At 47.7% G+C, this 17,194-nt stretch overlaps 1 protein-coding gene across 1 annotated transcript in view; it reads left to right on the plus strand.

The window, feature by feature from the left end:
• Positions 1-1,238: 1,238 nt before the first annotated feature.
• Positions 1,239-17,194, plus strand: part of LOC137537949 (uncharacterized) — a 76,338-nt gene continuing 60,382 nt past the window's right edge. The window contains exon 1 of the mRNA XM_068259876.1: positions 1,239-1,368. Within this exon, the coding sequence (XP_068115977.1) occupies positions 1,314-1,368 (55 nt within the window). The 5' untranslated portion in view covers positions 1,239-1,313. The remainder of the gene's footprint in view (positions 1,369-17,194) is intronic.

Raw genomic sequence — 17,194 nt, forward strand, 5'->3', positions numbered from 1 at the left:
TGTGTGCTCAGCAAGGAGTTAACCGGCAGCACTGAGCAGTTACCAGGCAGCAGTGAGAAGTTGTGAGAGTTTGAGAGGCATTTCACTGCCTATCAACAGTCCATAAAAATGAGGCCTTACAATCATTGCTGTGTACAAGTATTGCAAGCCTCCTCCTCTGTTTTATGTATAGTGTATGTGTTAAAGGTCAGCTGTGCCATACTGAGGTAGATGAACTACAGAAGAGTAAAACTACGGCTGCCAAAAAAAGTAAATCCCTATTGTCGTTTTGTTGCCAGCAATGGCTGCAGTGCTCTCCAGTAGGGATGGTCAATAAGATGCAAATAATTTCATGTAGATGCAGGACTATGCACATTTTGTATTCAAATATATGCAGCTTGAAAATGGACCAATCAAATACCATCTTGGGGCCCATTCACACTTAAAAGCGCAAAACGCCAGCGTTTTTTGCCGGCGTTTTGCGGGAGTGATTTTCCCGCGATTTCACGCAGAAAAATCCCTGAACACTGTGGCGATTTTTCCGTGATCGCGTTTAGCACTTCTATAGCAGTGAAACGCGATCGCCGGGAAATTGCCTGAAAATGGTGCAAGCGACGTGTTTGCTTTTCGTGTTTTTGGGCGATTTGACCGCACGTTAAAACAAAATTTAACGCAGAATAACTCACTGCAATGAAACATCAATGCCCCATTCACAGTGCACACGTTGTGTTGGTGACTAACGCTGCACGTGAAGTGAAAGTGCTGCATGCTGTGCGTTATACACATTATTAGCTGCGTTGGACTGTTGGGGCATTGCGTTGTAATTTGCATTGCAACTTTAACGTTGCATCAAAAAGCAATGTCCTATTGTGAAAGAGGCCTAAGTGACAAGGCAATATACTCTGGGAAGCTCTGCGGAAGGTTTCGCCACTATATACATAATAATAATAATAAGTAATAATAACATTGCTGCATTTAACATGTAACACAGCCGGTGCACTATTTTCAGTGCGAGTGAAGAGTTAATGTAAGGTGAGTTATTGTGAGGCATTGCATTCCTGGTGTAAGAAGCTATATCATGGTGCAACACAGGTATGTGGAACAGGGTTTCATTATATGTACACTATACACAGTATTTTTAAAGCACTGCCTGTAGCCCTTGTTGTGTATCATACACTGCTATGTACAGCCAGTGAACACTCCTCCCCTCCCTGCTACCAGGAAGTGTTACACTGTGGACTTCTGTCAAAGTAACAAATGTGAAAGTACAATTCTACTCCTCAACAAGGACTCTGCAGAAATGTCTGTGTAGGGCGGGGGCTCCCAACTCCACCATGGCGAGGCCCCCCAGTATCCTCTGCCTGCTGCTCATAACACTCTCTGGAATTGGTAAGTGTCCTTCCTGTCATTATTAGTGTATAAAGTAACATACAGAACAGTGTGACCTGTTGCTTCTACTTCAGCTTGTTTTTCATAATCTGAACGTGGAAAGAGAAAATTACTTTGTGTCCCATATTAGTTGAAAGAAATATGCAAGTAAAACAACAACCACAACAAAAATGACACCTTCTAATGGTTAATGAAAAAGAAAAAAAGGTCCAGGATGAAGTTCAGAGGCTGTCTTATTCTCCGAGCGCTTATAGGCCTTTTCACACTGTACGCTGATGTGTTTTAACTGATCAGTTGTTCCATAGCAGTGCATTGTGAAAAAGCTTTCAGTGAATGAATAAAAAAAGTATGAATGTGTTTGTGAGTTGTGCATTTCTATGAGTTTTAAAGGACAACTGTAATGATGCCATATTTATTATCTTTCAAGCAATACCAGTTGCCTGGCAGCCCTGCTGATCCTGATGCTGATCCTCTGCCTCTAATACTTTTAGCCATAAACCCTGAACAAGCATGCAGCAGATCAGGTGTTTCTGACATTGTCATATCTGACAAGTTACCGACATGCCTGTTTCTGGTGTTATGCAGACACTACTGCAGCCAAATATATCAGCAGTGCTGCCAGGCAACTGGCATTGCATAAAAGGAAATAAATATGGCAGCCTCCATATCCCTCCCGTTTCAGTTGTCCTTTAACCTCCCTGATATTCAGTTTCTGCTGGATTTCTGTGCAAATAGTAATCAATTAATTTTCATAACCTTTTTTCCTGTATCTTCGCAAAATATGTCAAGCAAGGGTCTAGTATACATTTTGAGTATAATAAAAGCTTGAAGCACAAAATCAAATCAAAATTAAATTTCAAAATTACTCCTGATAATCTCTGATCCTTTATACTTTCAAGCTGCAGCTGCTCAACCTGCACTAATGTGAATGTAAAGGTAGCCATACATCTAGCAATGATGGGCTTAGACCAAGAGACAAATCTCTCTCTCTGATTGAATCTGATTAGTGAGAGATCTGTCGGATGCCCATACACCGCAGACCGATTCTCGATCGATTTAAACATGAAATCCCGGTTGCGTCTGCCATCTTGTATATATAATGTGTGTGCATTTATACATTACCCACCGTGTGGTGCCCATCCATCTTTTGAATCCCTCAAAAGGTTACTGTATTGAATTCAATACTAAAAACTAAATAAATTATTTTGCCGCCCGATGTTAATGACGCGGCGCAATGCTGGCGTCATCAGCACTGATGGTCAGGGAACATGTCACTATCGGAGGTACACGGTGAGGGGTCACCACACAAATGGTGAGTATAAGCTGACTCGAGTATAAGTGTATGTGTTTCTAGGCCGCAGGCTTGATTACGTTGTGTTCCCTCAATAAAGGTATCCAGGTATAGGTGCCCCAGTATAGGTAGCCAGGTTTAGGTGGTGCTCCAGTATAGGAAGCTAAGTATAGGTGCCCCAGTAAAGGTAGTCAGGTGTAGGTGCTCCAGTAAAGGTAGCGAGTATAGGTTAGCAAGGTATAGGTAGCTAGGTATAGTTGCCCCCTCTCCACCCCCTGAACCCCTCCCCATATAGTATAGGTAGCTAAGTATAGGTGCACCAGTATAGGTTAGCAAGGAATAAGTGCTCCCAGTATAGGTAGCTAGCTATAGGTGATGTAGTATAGTTGGACCCCCAACCTCTGAACCCCCTCCTCCCTGCAGCGATTTCCAGCGCCATTACTCACCAAGAATTTTCCCAGAAATCGCAATAGCTCAGATCACGGCATCCTCGCCACACACAGACCTGTATTCTCTGTGCGGAGCATCGGGAGACGGTGTCATGACGTCAGATGCTCTGCACAGAGAAGGCCACGGCTGTGTGCTGCAGGGATGCTGTGATTGGAGCAGATGCGATTGATGGAGAGATGCTTGGTGAGTAATGGTGCCAGGGATCGCTGCAGGGAGGGGATGTTCAGGGGGTGGGTGGGCAGCCATACTACATCACCTTTAGCTAGCTACATTTACAGGGATCCCCTATACCTTGCTAACCTATTCCAGGGGCAAGATATTCAATAGAAAACCTGAGCGGCATGCCCGACACTGTGTTGGGCATATCGTTTTTAGCTTATTTTTCTTGCCCGACACAGTGTCAGGCATCCCGCCCAGGAGGTTAATTCCCATCAAGTTGAAATGCACTGCACAGCAACTCACTGTTGTAGTGTGAATGATAAAATGAAAGTCTGTGGACTTTCATGTTCCCTTGTAAAATGCGCACTATGTGCAGTGAGTCAAAACTCACTGCAACTCGCATAATGTGAATGAGCATATAATATAATCTGTGAATGAGCATATAATATGAACAGAACTGAACCAAATGGCTGCACATCAGTAGTCTCTTCAGTTATAACTGACAGCAACTGATTTATGGTGTGTACACACTTGAAAGATTAATTAAATTAATGAATGATCTTAGACCAATTTTACCACCTTCCACGTAGTATGAGAGCCATACTCTACTACACAGTCTATTCTATTGAGCTGGACTCCCCATCAGATAAAATTCTTTGCAAGATGCTGCACACAATAGACTGTGTGGAGTATGGCTCTCATACTACATGGAAGGGGGTAAAATTGGTCTGTGATCTTTCATTTTCCAAAGACTTCTATCTGATGTGTGTACCCATCTTTAGGCTACTTGCACACCAAGACGTTGCGTTAGGTGCTACGTTAAGGTCGCATAATGTGCACCTAATGCAACGCATGGTGGTGCGGGAGAGGACGGTAGAGTGAGCCGCGTTAGGCGGCTCTATCCGTATAAGGTCTCCCAGAGTGTCGCTGATTGGCCGGCGGGACCACGTGATGCGGAGCGAGACACTCCGCATCACGTGGTCCCGCCGGCCAATCAGCGGCCGCCAGTGCAGTGAATATTAAGTAGCCATGTGCGCGGCTACTGTAGCAGCATCTCCCCGCCTCCTCTCACCCCCCACTGCGCATGTGCAAACAGTCTAACGCGGCTATAGCCGCTCTAACGCCATAGCATGCTGCACTTTCGGCAGAACGTGCAGCGTTACATGTAACGCAACGTGGGCTGTGTGAACAGCCCACTTGTGTTACATTGCTGTGCGTTGGGGGAGCGTTACTGGCGCACTAACGTGCGCCTGTAACGTCTTAGTGTGTAAGCAGCCTAAGTCAGTGTTTTCCCATTGTAAATTGCCCATACTTAAATTTATCACAAGTGGCGACATCTTTAGTCCTAATATTTATTTTATATGAATGAACACAGATAATCCAGCCATTGACTTGGTACAATACTTGTTATACAAATTTGTGTAGTGTCCAATTAGCACTGATATTGTTAGCAATTTAAAAAGTAGGTAAAAAGGTCTTATCAAATTCATTCTGGCTTTGTTTACATGTAAATGTGAACGAAATTGCTGATGCCAGCGATTTTCATTTTTTGTGCGTTTTTCCCCCTCCTGGCGCTCTACTGCGAACTACGATTTTGTACAAAGCGATTTTGTAAGCGCTTTTGCAGAGCGATTCCGTTTTTGTACTTCCTGACATTAGTTAGCAAGTGAACGCTTTCACCTGGAAATGAATATCTACAATGTATTTATTCATAAAAGCACAAATGCAATCGCCGGATAAAGAGATTTGTGAGCGTTTTGCGCTTTTCCTATACCTTCCCTAAGGGCTTGTTGTTCACACCTAGGGCGTTTTGTGTTTTTTTGGCTTGTTCAAGAAAGAGAAAGAGTGAAAGAGTTTACTTCCTGACTAATGTCAGGAAGTAAAAAAACGGAGTCGCTCTGCAAAAGCGCTTTGTACAAAATCGTAGAGCGCCGGGAGGGGGAAAAAGCGCTGCCAAAAAAAAATTGCTGACGTTTTAGATGTGAACAAAGCCTTAGTGTAATTTCTTGCTTGGTGGGCATTGCAAAAGGATTTTATTGACAAGGTTTGAAAATATCTACTTGGAGAAAACTCAGAAGAAAATGTTTTTGGGTATGGCCCTCTGTGTGTTACATAACGTGTGAGAACCGCAATGGTGATTGGACATAGATGTTAATTGAAAGCAGTGAGTTAGAATAACGTGATCCATCACAATGCTGAGATGTTAATAGGCCGATAGAATTGTATGAGCAGTGAGTTGACCTGTAGACTTATGCTACGTACACACATGCGACAACGATCGTTCGTTGAGAACGACGAACGAACTTTTAATTGATGAAAGAACGACCTAAGTAAAGTTAGTTTTAAAAGGTGTGTAACGATCTGATCGTTAGAACGAACGTTACATCACGTAAAGCAACTATTGCGCCTGCGCATAAAAATGAGAAGTTTCAGGGAGAAATTGTGAAATGCGCATGTCAAGCCTAGTACGAACGACCGTTTCCAACGATGTACTACTTTTGCAAACGATCGTCGTTGGTTAAAATCCGCCGAGACAGAACTTTCTTTTGTAGCGATTTGGCTCGTTCGTCGTTTGCCTTAATAGTCGGTGGTTCGTTTTTTGTAACGATCGTCGTTGGTAAAGATCGGGGAACGATCGTTACAAACGACTATAGTCGCATGTGTGTACGCACCTTTAGGCCACATACACACATCAGACCATAGTCTTTTAAAAATGAAAGATCACAGACCAATTTTTACCCCCTTCCATGTAGTATGAGAGCCATACTCTACTCAGTCTATTCTATGGAGCTGATCTCCCCATCAGACAGAAATCTTTGCAAGATGCTGCACACAAAGATGCTGTACAGACACAAAAGATCAGTATCTGCAAAAGATCTGTACCTGCCAAAAATCCATTCCTGCAAACAGGGCCGGATTTCTGGCAAGGCCACATAGGCCATGGCCTAGGGCACCAGAAATTTAGGGGCGGCTCAGTGAGGGGCTGTAAAGCTGTTCTATGCAGCCATCCCTATTTATAAGGACAGTTTTAACCTTTGAACTCTCTGTCCTGTACTTGTGTTGTCCCTGCAAGACCTATAAGCTTAATCCTGCAGGTAAACATCAGCCTAACTCTCATGGTGACACAATGGGTCCATCATTAACAAGACGGCAAACATAACATAAAAGTTCTTAAGGAAAACATAATTTATAATCTATATGGGTATTTCTGAAATAGTTATTGTCTGTGACATCCAATGATGTTCAATCATCCAATATAAGTAGAACTCTCATTGAGGCACACAGAGATAACAACCATACAGACGGTATAGTTGGCCTTGGGCGGTAAAAAGTACAAATCCGGCCCTGCCTGCAAATTGCATTCATAGTCTATGAGATATGCAGATCATCATACACACCTTGTTTAACTGACATTCATCTGCAGATCAGACAATCATCTGCAGATCTGAAAATCCATCCTGGTGGATCTGATCTGCAGATGAATGTCTGTTAAGGTGTGTATAAGGATCTGCAGATATAGGCTATGAATGCATTTTGCAGGAACGGATCTTTTGCAGGAACAGATCTTTTGCAGATACTGATCTTTTGAATGTGTACAGCATCTTTGTGTGCAGCATCTTGCAAAGATTTCTGTCTAATGGGGAGTTCAGCTCCATAGAAAAGACTGTGTAGAGTTTGGCTCTCATACTACATGGAAGGGGGTAAGATTGGTCTGTGATCTTTCATTTTCCAAAGACTATAGTCTGATGTGTGTATGAGCCTTCATTCTGCAGTGCAACTGATGTAGTGTGAAAGGATCCTAAGGCTGGGTTCACAGTGTGCGCATTGCATAACACATATTATAATGTGTATGAACTGCAATGGCGACTGAACATCCGATGAACTGGGCCGGTTCTATAATGAAGCAAGGTGAAGCATTTGATCAGGCACAGAGATTACAGGGGCAGCATGTTTGTACTGTGGTTTTACACTAACAGCATGCAGCCAGAGTACAAGGAGAGCAAGGTCTTCATTGGAGAAAAGCAGCTTGTTGTGCTGTGGGAGGAGTCTGACAGTGAGTGAGAAGGGGGGAGTCAGGCGAGCAGCAGTGTTTCATTTGACTTGCACAGCAGAAGGGAGGAAGTGGCACTGCTGTCCTGACTGAGGAGGAATGGAGTGGCTGTGCGTGAGCAGTTTGTTTGTCACAGACGCACAGCCAGCCAGTGTGCTATTGTGTTGAGCTGCAGCATGTCATGTGAGAACAATATATGAAGTAGAGTAAATTGTTGGGAGCGGTGCGATCATTCCAAATCGGGGAAGGGGGGGGGGGGTATCCACACAAGTTTGCCTCAGGCAGCAAAAAGTCTAGAACTGGCCCTGCTGATGAAGCCCTGATTGAGGGTGATACATGTCATGGGGCCAGGCGTGTGAAGTCACCTAAAAGGGGAGGTACCTAGTAGCTGAGCAAAGAGGTCTGGACTGGCCATTCTAGCCCAGAGAACCCCAGCTACTAGTGAGCCTCTGCCCTGACCTTAGAAGCCTGCCTGCGATGGTGGTGAGAGCCCACATGGGCAAGCCTTGAGTAATTTTCCGAAGCTTAAATAGCAGCGCTGCTCTGCAGAAGAAAAAAGGACATTTCAGGTATTGTGTATTTGTACATTACCTTTCCCATATGGGTCAGGTTTTTGCTTTAAAACTACACCACTCAGCTCACTTAGGAGGATCACTTGTTCACTCACATTGGCCATGTCATCGTATGAGTGTGTGCTGTGGTTGTCTGTGTCTGCATGGTTGATCCACAGCTGGCTGTGTGTACCAGAGATGTGAACAGCCACATAGGTCTCTATTCATAAAGCATTCCCGCATGCGGTAATGCTCAAAACAGCTGACTTTCCCGATCATTTAGCAAAGTGTCCATTCATAAAAGCTGTTTCCGCATGAAAAGCTGACATTCCCAAGCAGAGCGGTAAATTACCGCTTTATGCCTTGATTATCACAACACAAGTCACTACATGTCAATTTATAAAGATTAGAGCTAGTGTTGGGCGAACAGTGTTCGCCACTGTTCGGGTTCTGCAGAACATCACCCTGTTCGGGTGATGTTCGAGTTCGGCCGAACACCTGATGGTGTTCGGCCAAACCGTTCGGCCACATGGCCGAACGTTCCCCGAACGTTCGGCTAGCGCTGTGATTGGCCGAACGGGTCACGTGGTTCGGACCCGAACGCGCTCTGATTGGCCGAACTGTCACGTTGTTCGGGTAAATAAATACCCGAACCACGTCATATTTCCGCCATTTGTCTGTGGGTTTAGCTTTGGGTAGGCAGGCAGGGTAGTTCGCGCTCCAGCCACGCTAGCCAGGGTCCCCCCAGTCATTGTGTCGCTGCTGGGAATAGTAGTACACCGCTCGCTCAGCATTCTGTTTACTGCCACTCTGTGTATCTCGCTCAGCCACACTATATAGCATTCTGTTTACTGTTCTGTGTCTGCTGGGAATAGTAGTACACCGCTCGCTCAGCCACACTATATAGCATTCTGTTTACTGCCACTCTGTGTACCTCGCTCAGCCACACTATATAGCATTCTGTTTACTGTTCTGTGTCTCCTGGGAATAGTAGTACACCGCTCGCTCAGCCACACTATATAGCATTCTGTTTACGGCCACTCTGTGTACCTCGCTCAGCCACACTATATAGCATTCTGTTTACTGTTCTGTGTCTGCTGGGAATAGTAGTACACCGCTCGCTCAGCCACACTATATAGCATTCTATTTACTGCCACTCTGTGTACCTCGCTCAGCCACACTATATAGCATTCTGTTTACTGTTCTGTGTCTGCTGGGAATAGTAGTACACCGCTCGCTCAGCCACACTATATAGCATTCTGTTTACTGCCACTCTGTGTCTGCTGGGAATAGTAGTACACCGCTCACCCGCCACTGTATAGCATTGTGCTCTGTGTCGCTGCTGGGAATAGTGGTACACCGCTCACCCGCCACTGTATAGCATTGTGCTCTAAGTCGCTGCTGGGAATAGTGGTACACCGCTCACCCGCCACTGTATAGCATTGTGCTCTGTGTCGCTGCTGGGAATAGCGGTACACCGCTCACCCGCCACTGTATAGCATTGTGCTCTGTGTCGCTGCTGGGAATAGTGGTACACCGCTCAGCCACACTATATAGCATTCTGTTTACTGTTCTGTGTCTGCTGGGAATAGTAGTACACCGCTCGCTCAGCCACACTATATAGCATTCTGTTTACTGCCACTCTGTGTACCTCGCTCAGCCACACTATATAGCATTCTGTTTACTGCCACTCTGTGTCTGCTGGGAATAGTAGTACACCGCTCACCCGCCACTGTATAGCATTGTGCTCTGTGTCGCTGCTGGGAATAGTGGTACACCGCTCACCCGCCACTGTATAGCATTGTGCTCTGTGTCGCTGCTGGGAATAGTGGTACACCGCTCACCCGCCACTGTATAGCATTGTGCTCTGTGTCGCTGCTGGGAATAGCGGTACACCGCTCACCCGCCACTGTATAGCATTGTGCTCTGTGTCGCTGCTGGGAATAGTGGTACACCGCTCACCCGCCACTGTATAGCATTGTGCTCTGTGTCGCTGCTGGGAATAGTGGTACACCGCTCAGCCACACTATATAGCATTCTGTTTACTGTTCTGTGTCTGCTGGGAATAGTAGTACATCGCTCGCTCAGCCACACTATATAGCATTCTGTTTACTGCCACTCTGTGTACCTCGCTCAGCCACACTATATAGCATTCTGTTTACTGCCACTCTGTGTCTTCTGGGAATAGTAGTACACCGCTCACCCGCCACTGTATAGCATTGTGCTCTGTGTTGCTGCTGGGAATAGTGGTACACCGCTCACCCGCCACTGTAGAGCATTGTGCTCTGTGTCGCTGCTGGGAATAGTGGTACACCGCTCACCCGCCACTGTATAGCATTGTGCTCTGTGTCGCTGCTGGGAATAGTGGTACTGTATAGCATTTCTGTACTGCCACTGTACTGCTGCCAGTCAGCGTGTACTTTAAGGATAAGTGAAATGAGGAAGAAATCCGGTGAAAGAGGGAGGGGCAAGGGAAGAGGTGTTTCCCCTGACGGTTCACGTGCAGGCCACAGGGGAGCACCCAAGAAAACCCACTCAATACCGCCCATGTTGTCCAGGACAACAACCCTCACAAATCCAAAAGAACAGGACCAGATAATTACTTGGATGACCTCTCAAGCGTCCAGCAGTGGGTTAAGCAGCACCAGCACATCACGCACGAGGTCCGAGTCCTCAGCCAGTTACAAGGAGCCAGTGGGCACAAAGCTGACACAACCGGCAGCGACACCACGCACACAACTGCCAGATAACCAGTCCGATGAATTACCTCAGGACACAATGGGGTATTCGCAGGAGCTATTCCCAGCCCAACAAACTTCCACCTTTCAAAGGTCAATGGAGGAACAGCCAGAAATGTTGTGCCCGGATTCACAACCATTAACTGTGGGAAATGCACCGCGCACTGAAATACAAGGCGAGTCCGAGGAGGACTCGGAAACCCAAATCCCAGAGCAAGTTGGGCAGGAGGGGTTGCAATTGCAGGAGGTCGGCCGACAAGATCTGGAAGACGACGTTGGAGTGAGCTGCGCAGAGGTTGTTCTGGGGAGCTCTACTCCACGGCGGCGGCCCCCCACAATGACATATGACGAGTTTGAGGAGATGGAAGAGGAGGGTATGGACAATGTGGACATAGACCCAGATTTTGTTTGTGAACGAGAACATCGCCGTCGTAGCAGCAGCACAGATGAGTCTGTTGAAGAACCCACTGCTGCACGAGTTCGCCTTGTGCCACAAGGTAGGCGGCGCGCAATTTCAGGCACCACAAGCGTGGAAGTTCAAGTGAGAGGCAAAAGAGGAGCAAACAGAAATCGCCAGCAAGGCAGGTGCTCCAAAGTCTGGGCTTTCTTTGAAGACTGCACTGAGGATGTTACCATGGCGATTTGCAAGGTGTGCAAGACCCGCCTGAGCAGGGGGAAAAGTATTAACAACCTCTCCACCACCAGCATGAGCCGCCACATGCTATCCAAACATCCCACTCTGTGGGCAAACGCGGCAGGACAGGGTACCAGCAACACTGCCTCCCTTGGGTTCACCAGACTCACCACCAGACCCGCCTCAGCAGCAGCAGTAGCCCAGCCATTGCGTGGTTCACAACATTCACAAACATCAGACGACGCTGGCACTGTCACTTTCCGGAGTAGTGCTCTTGAGGTCTTCCAGTGTTCATCAAACACAACAACCAACAGCCCTTCCGTGTGCAGCGCTACGGTTCAGTTGTCTGTGTCGGAGATGTTTGAGCGCAAGAGGAAATTGCCAGCAAATGACCCCCGGGCCGTGGCAGTAACAGCCAGCATAGCCAAGCTTCTGGCCTGCGAAATGCTGCCATATCGAGTGGTGGAGACAAACAGCTTCAAGGGCATGATGTCAGTGGCTATCCCACGTTACGTGGTTCCCAGCCGCTACCACTTTGCGCGCTCTGCAGTGCCTGAGTTGCATGAGCACGTGGTCAGCAAAATAACCCGAAGCTTGAAGAATGCCGTTGCCTGCAAGGTTCACCTCACCACTGACGCCTGGACGAGTGCGTTCGGCCAGGGTCGATACATCTCCCTTACCGCGCACTGGGTGAACCTTGTGGAGCCTGGCAGCGATTCCTCACCTGCTACGGCGCCGGTGTTGCCCACGCCGCAAACAGCTGCACCGCCGTCCCTCCCACTGGATAACAACAGCAGCACCTACCTCTCTGACTCCTTCTCCTCCAACGCATCTCAAAGCTGTACCTCATCCGGAAACGCTAACCCAACAGCAGTAGGATCGTGGAAGCAGTGCAGCACAGCTGTTGGCATGCGTCAGCAAGCGTTGCTGAAGCTGATCTGCCTTGGGGATAAGCAGCACACAGGGGAGGAAATTTGGAGGGGAATAAAGGAACAGACGGATTTGTGGCTGGCACCGCTGGACCTGAAACCGGGCATGGTTGTGTGTGATAATGGGAGTAATCTCATTCGCGCTTTAAGGTTGGCTAAGCTGACACACATCCCTTGCCTGGCGCACGTGATGAACCTAGTAGTTCAGCGGTTCCTGAGGACATACCCAGGCGTGGCCGATCTTCTGTTGAAGGTGCGACGAGTGGCCAAACATTGCAGAAATTCCAGTACTGCTTCGGGGGCACTCGCCAAGATGCAGGAGCGCTTCAATCTCCCCCACCATCGCTTGCTGTGTGATGTCCCTACGCGCTGGAATTCTACGCTGCACATGCTAGCCCGCTTTTGCGAGCAGAAGAGTGCAGTGGTCCAGTACATGACGGCGCAGTACCGAGGCGCATCCGGACAGCTGCCAAGCTTCTGTGGATCCGATTGGGCCAACATGTTGGACCTCTGCCAAGTCCTCCAAAATTTTGAGCAATCCACGTTGCTTGTGAGCAGTGACAACTCTTTAGTCAGCATTACCATACCACTGCTGTGTTTACTGAAGAGGTCGATGTTGAAAATCAAGGAAACAGCTGTCATGATGCAACTGGGGGAATCTGAGGGAGAAAACTATCAGCGTGATGGTACCAACATCAGGCCATCCGCCTCAGGAAACGCTGGCCCCAGCAGCTATGACGAAGAAGAGGAGGAGGAACAGCTGGAGTTGGAGCAGGAATTTCCTGCCACCACTGACGAGGGCCAGAGCGGTGCACGTTGGACTTCCACAATTCAGCGCGAATGGTCAGCAGAAGCAGACCAGGAAGAAGGTGACGACTATGATGCATCACAACAACTATCACAACGCTCACAAGAGGATGATGAGGATTCTGGCAGGACTCTGGCACACATGGCTCAATTCATGCTAGACTGCATTGAACGCGACCCACGCATTGTGCGCATTCTGGACAACACCAATTACTGGGTTTATACCCTTCTGGATCCACGGTACAAACACAATGTTCCAAAACTGCTTGAAGAAAGAGTCAGACAGGTCAAAATGGAAGAATACCAGCAGGCCCTTGTGGAGACTTTAGAGAGGAGATTGACATCCTCCCCCTCCTCTAGCCAGTTGTACGCCGACAGACTGACTTCCGCAAACCCAGGACGACCAGGAGGGCAGCAAACAACACAAGCCGCAGCTAGTGCCCAAAAGGGAATGGTATCGGCAGTGTCCTTGGAGTGGGAAAATTTTATGACACCCATGCAGCAGCAGCCCACAGAACAGCAAGCGTGCAGATCCACCTCCAACACCGATCGCCTGGAGAAGATGGTCAAGGACTACATGTCAGATGGCGTAGCTGTGTTGAACAATCCATCTGCACCCTTCAACTATTGGGTATCGAAGCTAGACACCTGGCACGAACTGGCAATGTACGCAATAGAGGTGCTGGCTTGCCCGGCAGCCAGCGTTATGTCGGAACGCTGTTTCAGTGCTGCCGGAGGCATCGTCACAGATCGGCGTATCCGCCTCTCCACAGAAAATTCAGACCGTCTGACTCAAATTAAAATGAATCAATCCTGGATTGGAAACGACTACGCAACACTCCTGGACCCCAACCAAGTAACAGGAACAATGACCATCTGTGATGGGTTAGCGTTTCCGGTCCCTGTTTATTGAACCTCTCATCTTTATTACATTTATGACTGCATGGCGGCAAAAAGCATTGCTATATCCGCACGCTATTTGTCCTCATGCAAGGCCTGGGATGTTGTGTCTCAAAAAGCGTGGCCTTCTCCTCCTGCGGCTCCTCCTGTTCCCTCACGTATGCTGCTGCTGCTGCTGGGTTAGCGTTTCCGGTCCCTGTTTATTGAACCTCTCATCTTTATTACATTTATGACTGCATGGCGGCAAAAAGCATTGCTATATCCGCACGCTATTTGTCCTCATGCAAGACCTGGGATGTTGTGTCTCAAAAAGCGTGGCCTTCTCCTCCTGCGGCTCCTCCTGTTCCCTCACGTGTGCTGCTGCTGCTGCTGGGTTAGCGTTTCCGGTCCCTTTTCCTGGAACCTCTTCTCTGTATTACATTTATGACTGCATGGCGACAAAAAGCATGTTACCTGTGCAAAGAAACATGACATTTTCCACATTTAAAAGACAGTTTTTCCTTTGAAACTTTACAATCAATTTTCTCAAAAACTATAAGCTCTTTTTCAAATATTTTTTTTCCTCTTGTACCCACTCCCAAGGTGCACATACCCTGCTAATTTGAAGTATGTAGCATGTAAGGAAGCTTTACAAAGCACGAAAGTTCGGGTCCCCATTGACTTCCATTATGTTCGGAGTTCGGCGCGAACACCCGAACATCGCGGCGATGTTCGGCGAACGTTCGCGAACCCGAACATCTAGGTGTTCGCCCAACACTAATTAGAGCAAGCAGAATGGAAACGGAGAACACTGACTGTTTAGAAAAGGAGATAAGCCAGCCATAACAGGCAAGATAACAGGCAAGATAACAGGCAAGATAACAGGCAAGCTAATGTGGACAGACCTCCCAGGCAGCAGCAGTGAGAGCAGAACAAAAAAAGGCATCCCAGAATACCCCAGGCTGTGTTTTTTAACCCCTTTGGTACCTGTTTTCAGATATATTTCACATCAGAAAGCCTGCATGTGTAACATTTCTTGAAGTTCTTCTAAGCTGCAGCAATTAAATAGATTGTTTAGAAAGACTATGAACCTCCTTAGCGGTAACCCCATGCTGGACACGGGGTAAGCCGCCGCGGAGGATTCCTCAGGCCCTGCTGGGCCGATTTGCATAATTTTTCTTTTCAAATACGCAGCTAGCACTTTGTTAGGGGCCGTTCACACTGCACGCATTTCCAGCCGCGTTTTGGAAACGCGTGCAGGTGGCCGACACGCACGACATCACTGCATGTGTTCCGGACCTGTGCGGTCCGGGAACGCATGCTGCACGCAGATTTTGCTAAAACGCGTGGCTGTCCCATTCACTTTTCAGTGATGGGATCAGCCACGCAACGCACACAAACGCGGATGGCAATGCGTTCGTACGCGTTGCGGTCCGCACGCGTTCCACACGCATGGCCATCCGCATTTGTGATCTGAACGGGCCCTAAGCTGTGTGTTTGTTGTGATCGCCGCCGCCGATGCGCCGCTACCCGCCGCGATACAGGGCACCCCCCGCATACCCCTTGCGCAGCCTGGCCAATCGGGGGTGGATCGGGACTCCCTGTGACGTCACGACATCGATGACGTCACTCCATTCGTCGCCATGGCGACGGGGGAAGCCCTCAAGGAAATCCCGTTCAGAACGGGATTTCCTTATAGGCAAGCGGCGCCGGCGGTGATCTGACGCTACGGGGGGACGCCGCAGGGAGGGGGGAAGCATGTAGCTAGCGCTAGGCTAGCTACATGCTAAAAAAAAAAAAAAGGTGAAAAAAATCCTCCCGCGACCATAGCGCCAGGAAGGTTAAACAGATTCAGCGCAGATTCAGGGCAAGGAGAAGCAATTAAAAAAAAAATGCATATCTAAAGGGAAGTTGTGGCTGCCTCCTTTATACTAACTCTGTCTCTGCACAGAGAAAATGTATCAACTCAGCAGCACCACCACTTTAGTGCAGGAATTCCCCGACCTATTATCGCAAGCGTAAACTTTTTTATGAATTAGCACACAAAAGTCTAAAATACCGATGCAGTGTTTTCCCACCAAGATTTTTTCCCCCGCAAATGTTTTATGAATAGAGCCCATAGAGTTGTATGGGTAGTGAGTTGACATGCAGAATTGTTCAGCAATACAACTGAACGTAGCCTAAGGATTAGGCATTAGTAGAGGAAAACTTCTGTGTGAGAGGAGGGTTAGGTTTGGTCATACTAAACTATCAGTAAAGACTACCCTTATTTTACTATCGGAATTTAGTAGTAGAATATCTGTCATTTTATGGATATTCTACTAGCTGCAATATCCAGCAACCTTTTTTTTACCAGGCCCCTTTATTACATGCAGGCAAAATGCAACAGGACACTGGAAAGATGGGGGACAGTTTTTGGGAGCAAGTAAGTTGTGACATTTATAATTACACTTTAGAGGCTTCCAACATGGGAAGGAGTGTGAGCACACTCTGATGATGGGACAGATTAATTTGCTGCTGTTAAAGCAAACCTGGGAGGTTTGCAAATTAAATAGGTACTTACTTTGGGAGAGGGATGCTTTTGGATCCTCCAGAAGCCTTTCCTGTCTCCTTCGGCCTCACCGTTCCAGTGCTGTGTCCTCCTGAAGCTCACAGCCGCATTCCCATATGAGAACCAGCCTGGCCACACTGTGCCTGCACAGAAGCATGGACTTGCTCAGGCTTCGGCAGAAAAAGCCAAGACTTATCGTCAGGGCCGGTTCTAGACTTCTTGCTGCCTGAGGCAAACTTGTGAGGATGCCTCCCCCCCCCCCCCCCCGATTTGAAATGATTGCACAGCACCCGACAATTTACTCTTCTTCAGTTAATGTTCTCACATGACATGCTGCAGCTCAACACAATAGCACACTGGCTGGCTCTGTGTCTGAGACAAACAAACTGCTCACCCTCAGCCTCTCCATTCCTCCTCACTCAGGACAGCAGTGCCACTTCCTCCCTTCTGCTGTGCAAGTCAAATGAAACACTGCTGCTCTCCTGCCTCCCCCCTCCTCACTGACTGTCAGACTCCTCACACAGCACAACAAGCTGCTTTTCCCCAATGATGACCTCTTCACCTCGCTCTCCTCTCGCTTCTCCTTCTATTCTGACTGTAGACTATTAGTGTAAACACAGTACAAATATGCTCCACCTGTAATCACTGCACCTGATGCAAAATGTTTCACCTTGCTTCATGAGAGAACCGGCCTTCCTATTAGGTCCGTACTACTGCATGGGTGTGAGACATTTTGCAGAGGACATAGTCCTAGAATGGGTGCTGTGAAGGAGAACTTCCCTCTAT

This window comes from Hyperolius riggenbachi, chromosome 11 (genome assembly GCF_040937935.1).
Source record: "Hyperolius riggenbachi isolate aHypRig1 chromosome 11, aHypRig1.pri, whole genome shotgun sequence".
NCBI classification, from domain to species: Eukaryota; Metazoa; Chordata; class Amphibia; order Anura; family Hyperoliidae; genus Hyperolius; species Hyperolius riggenbachi.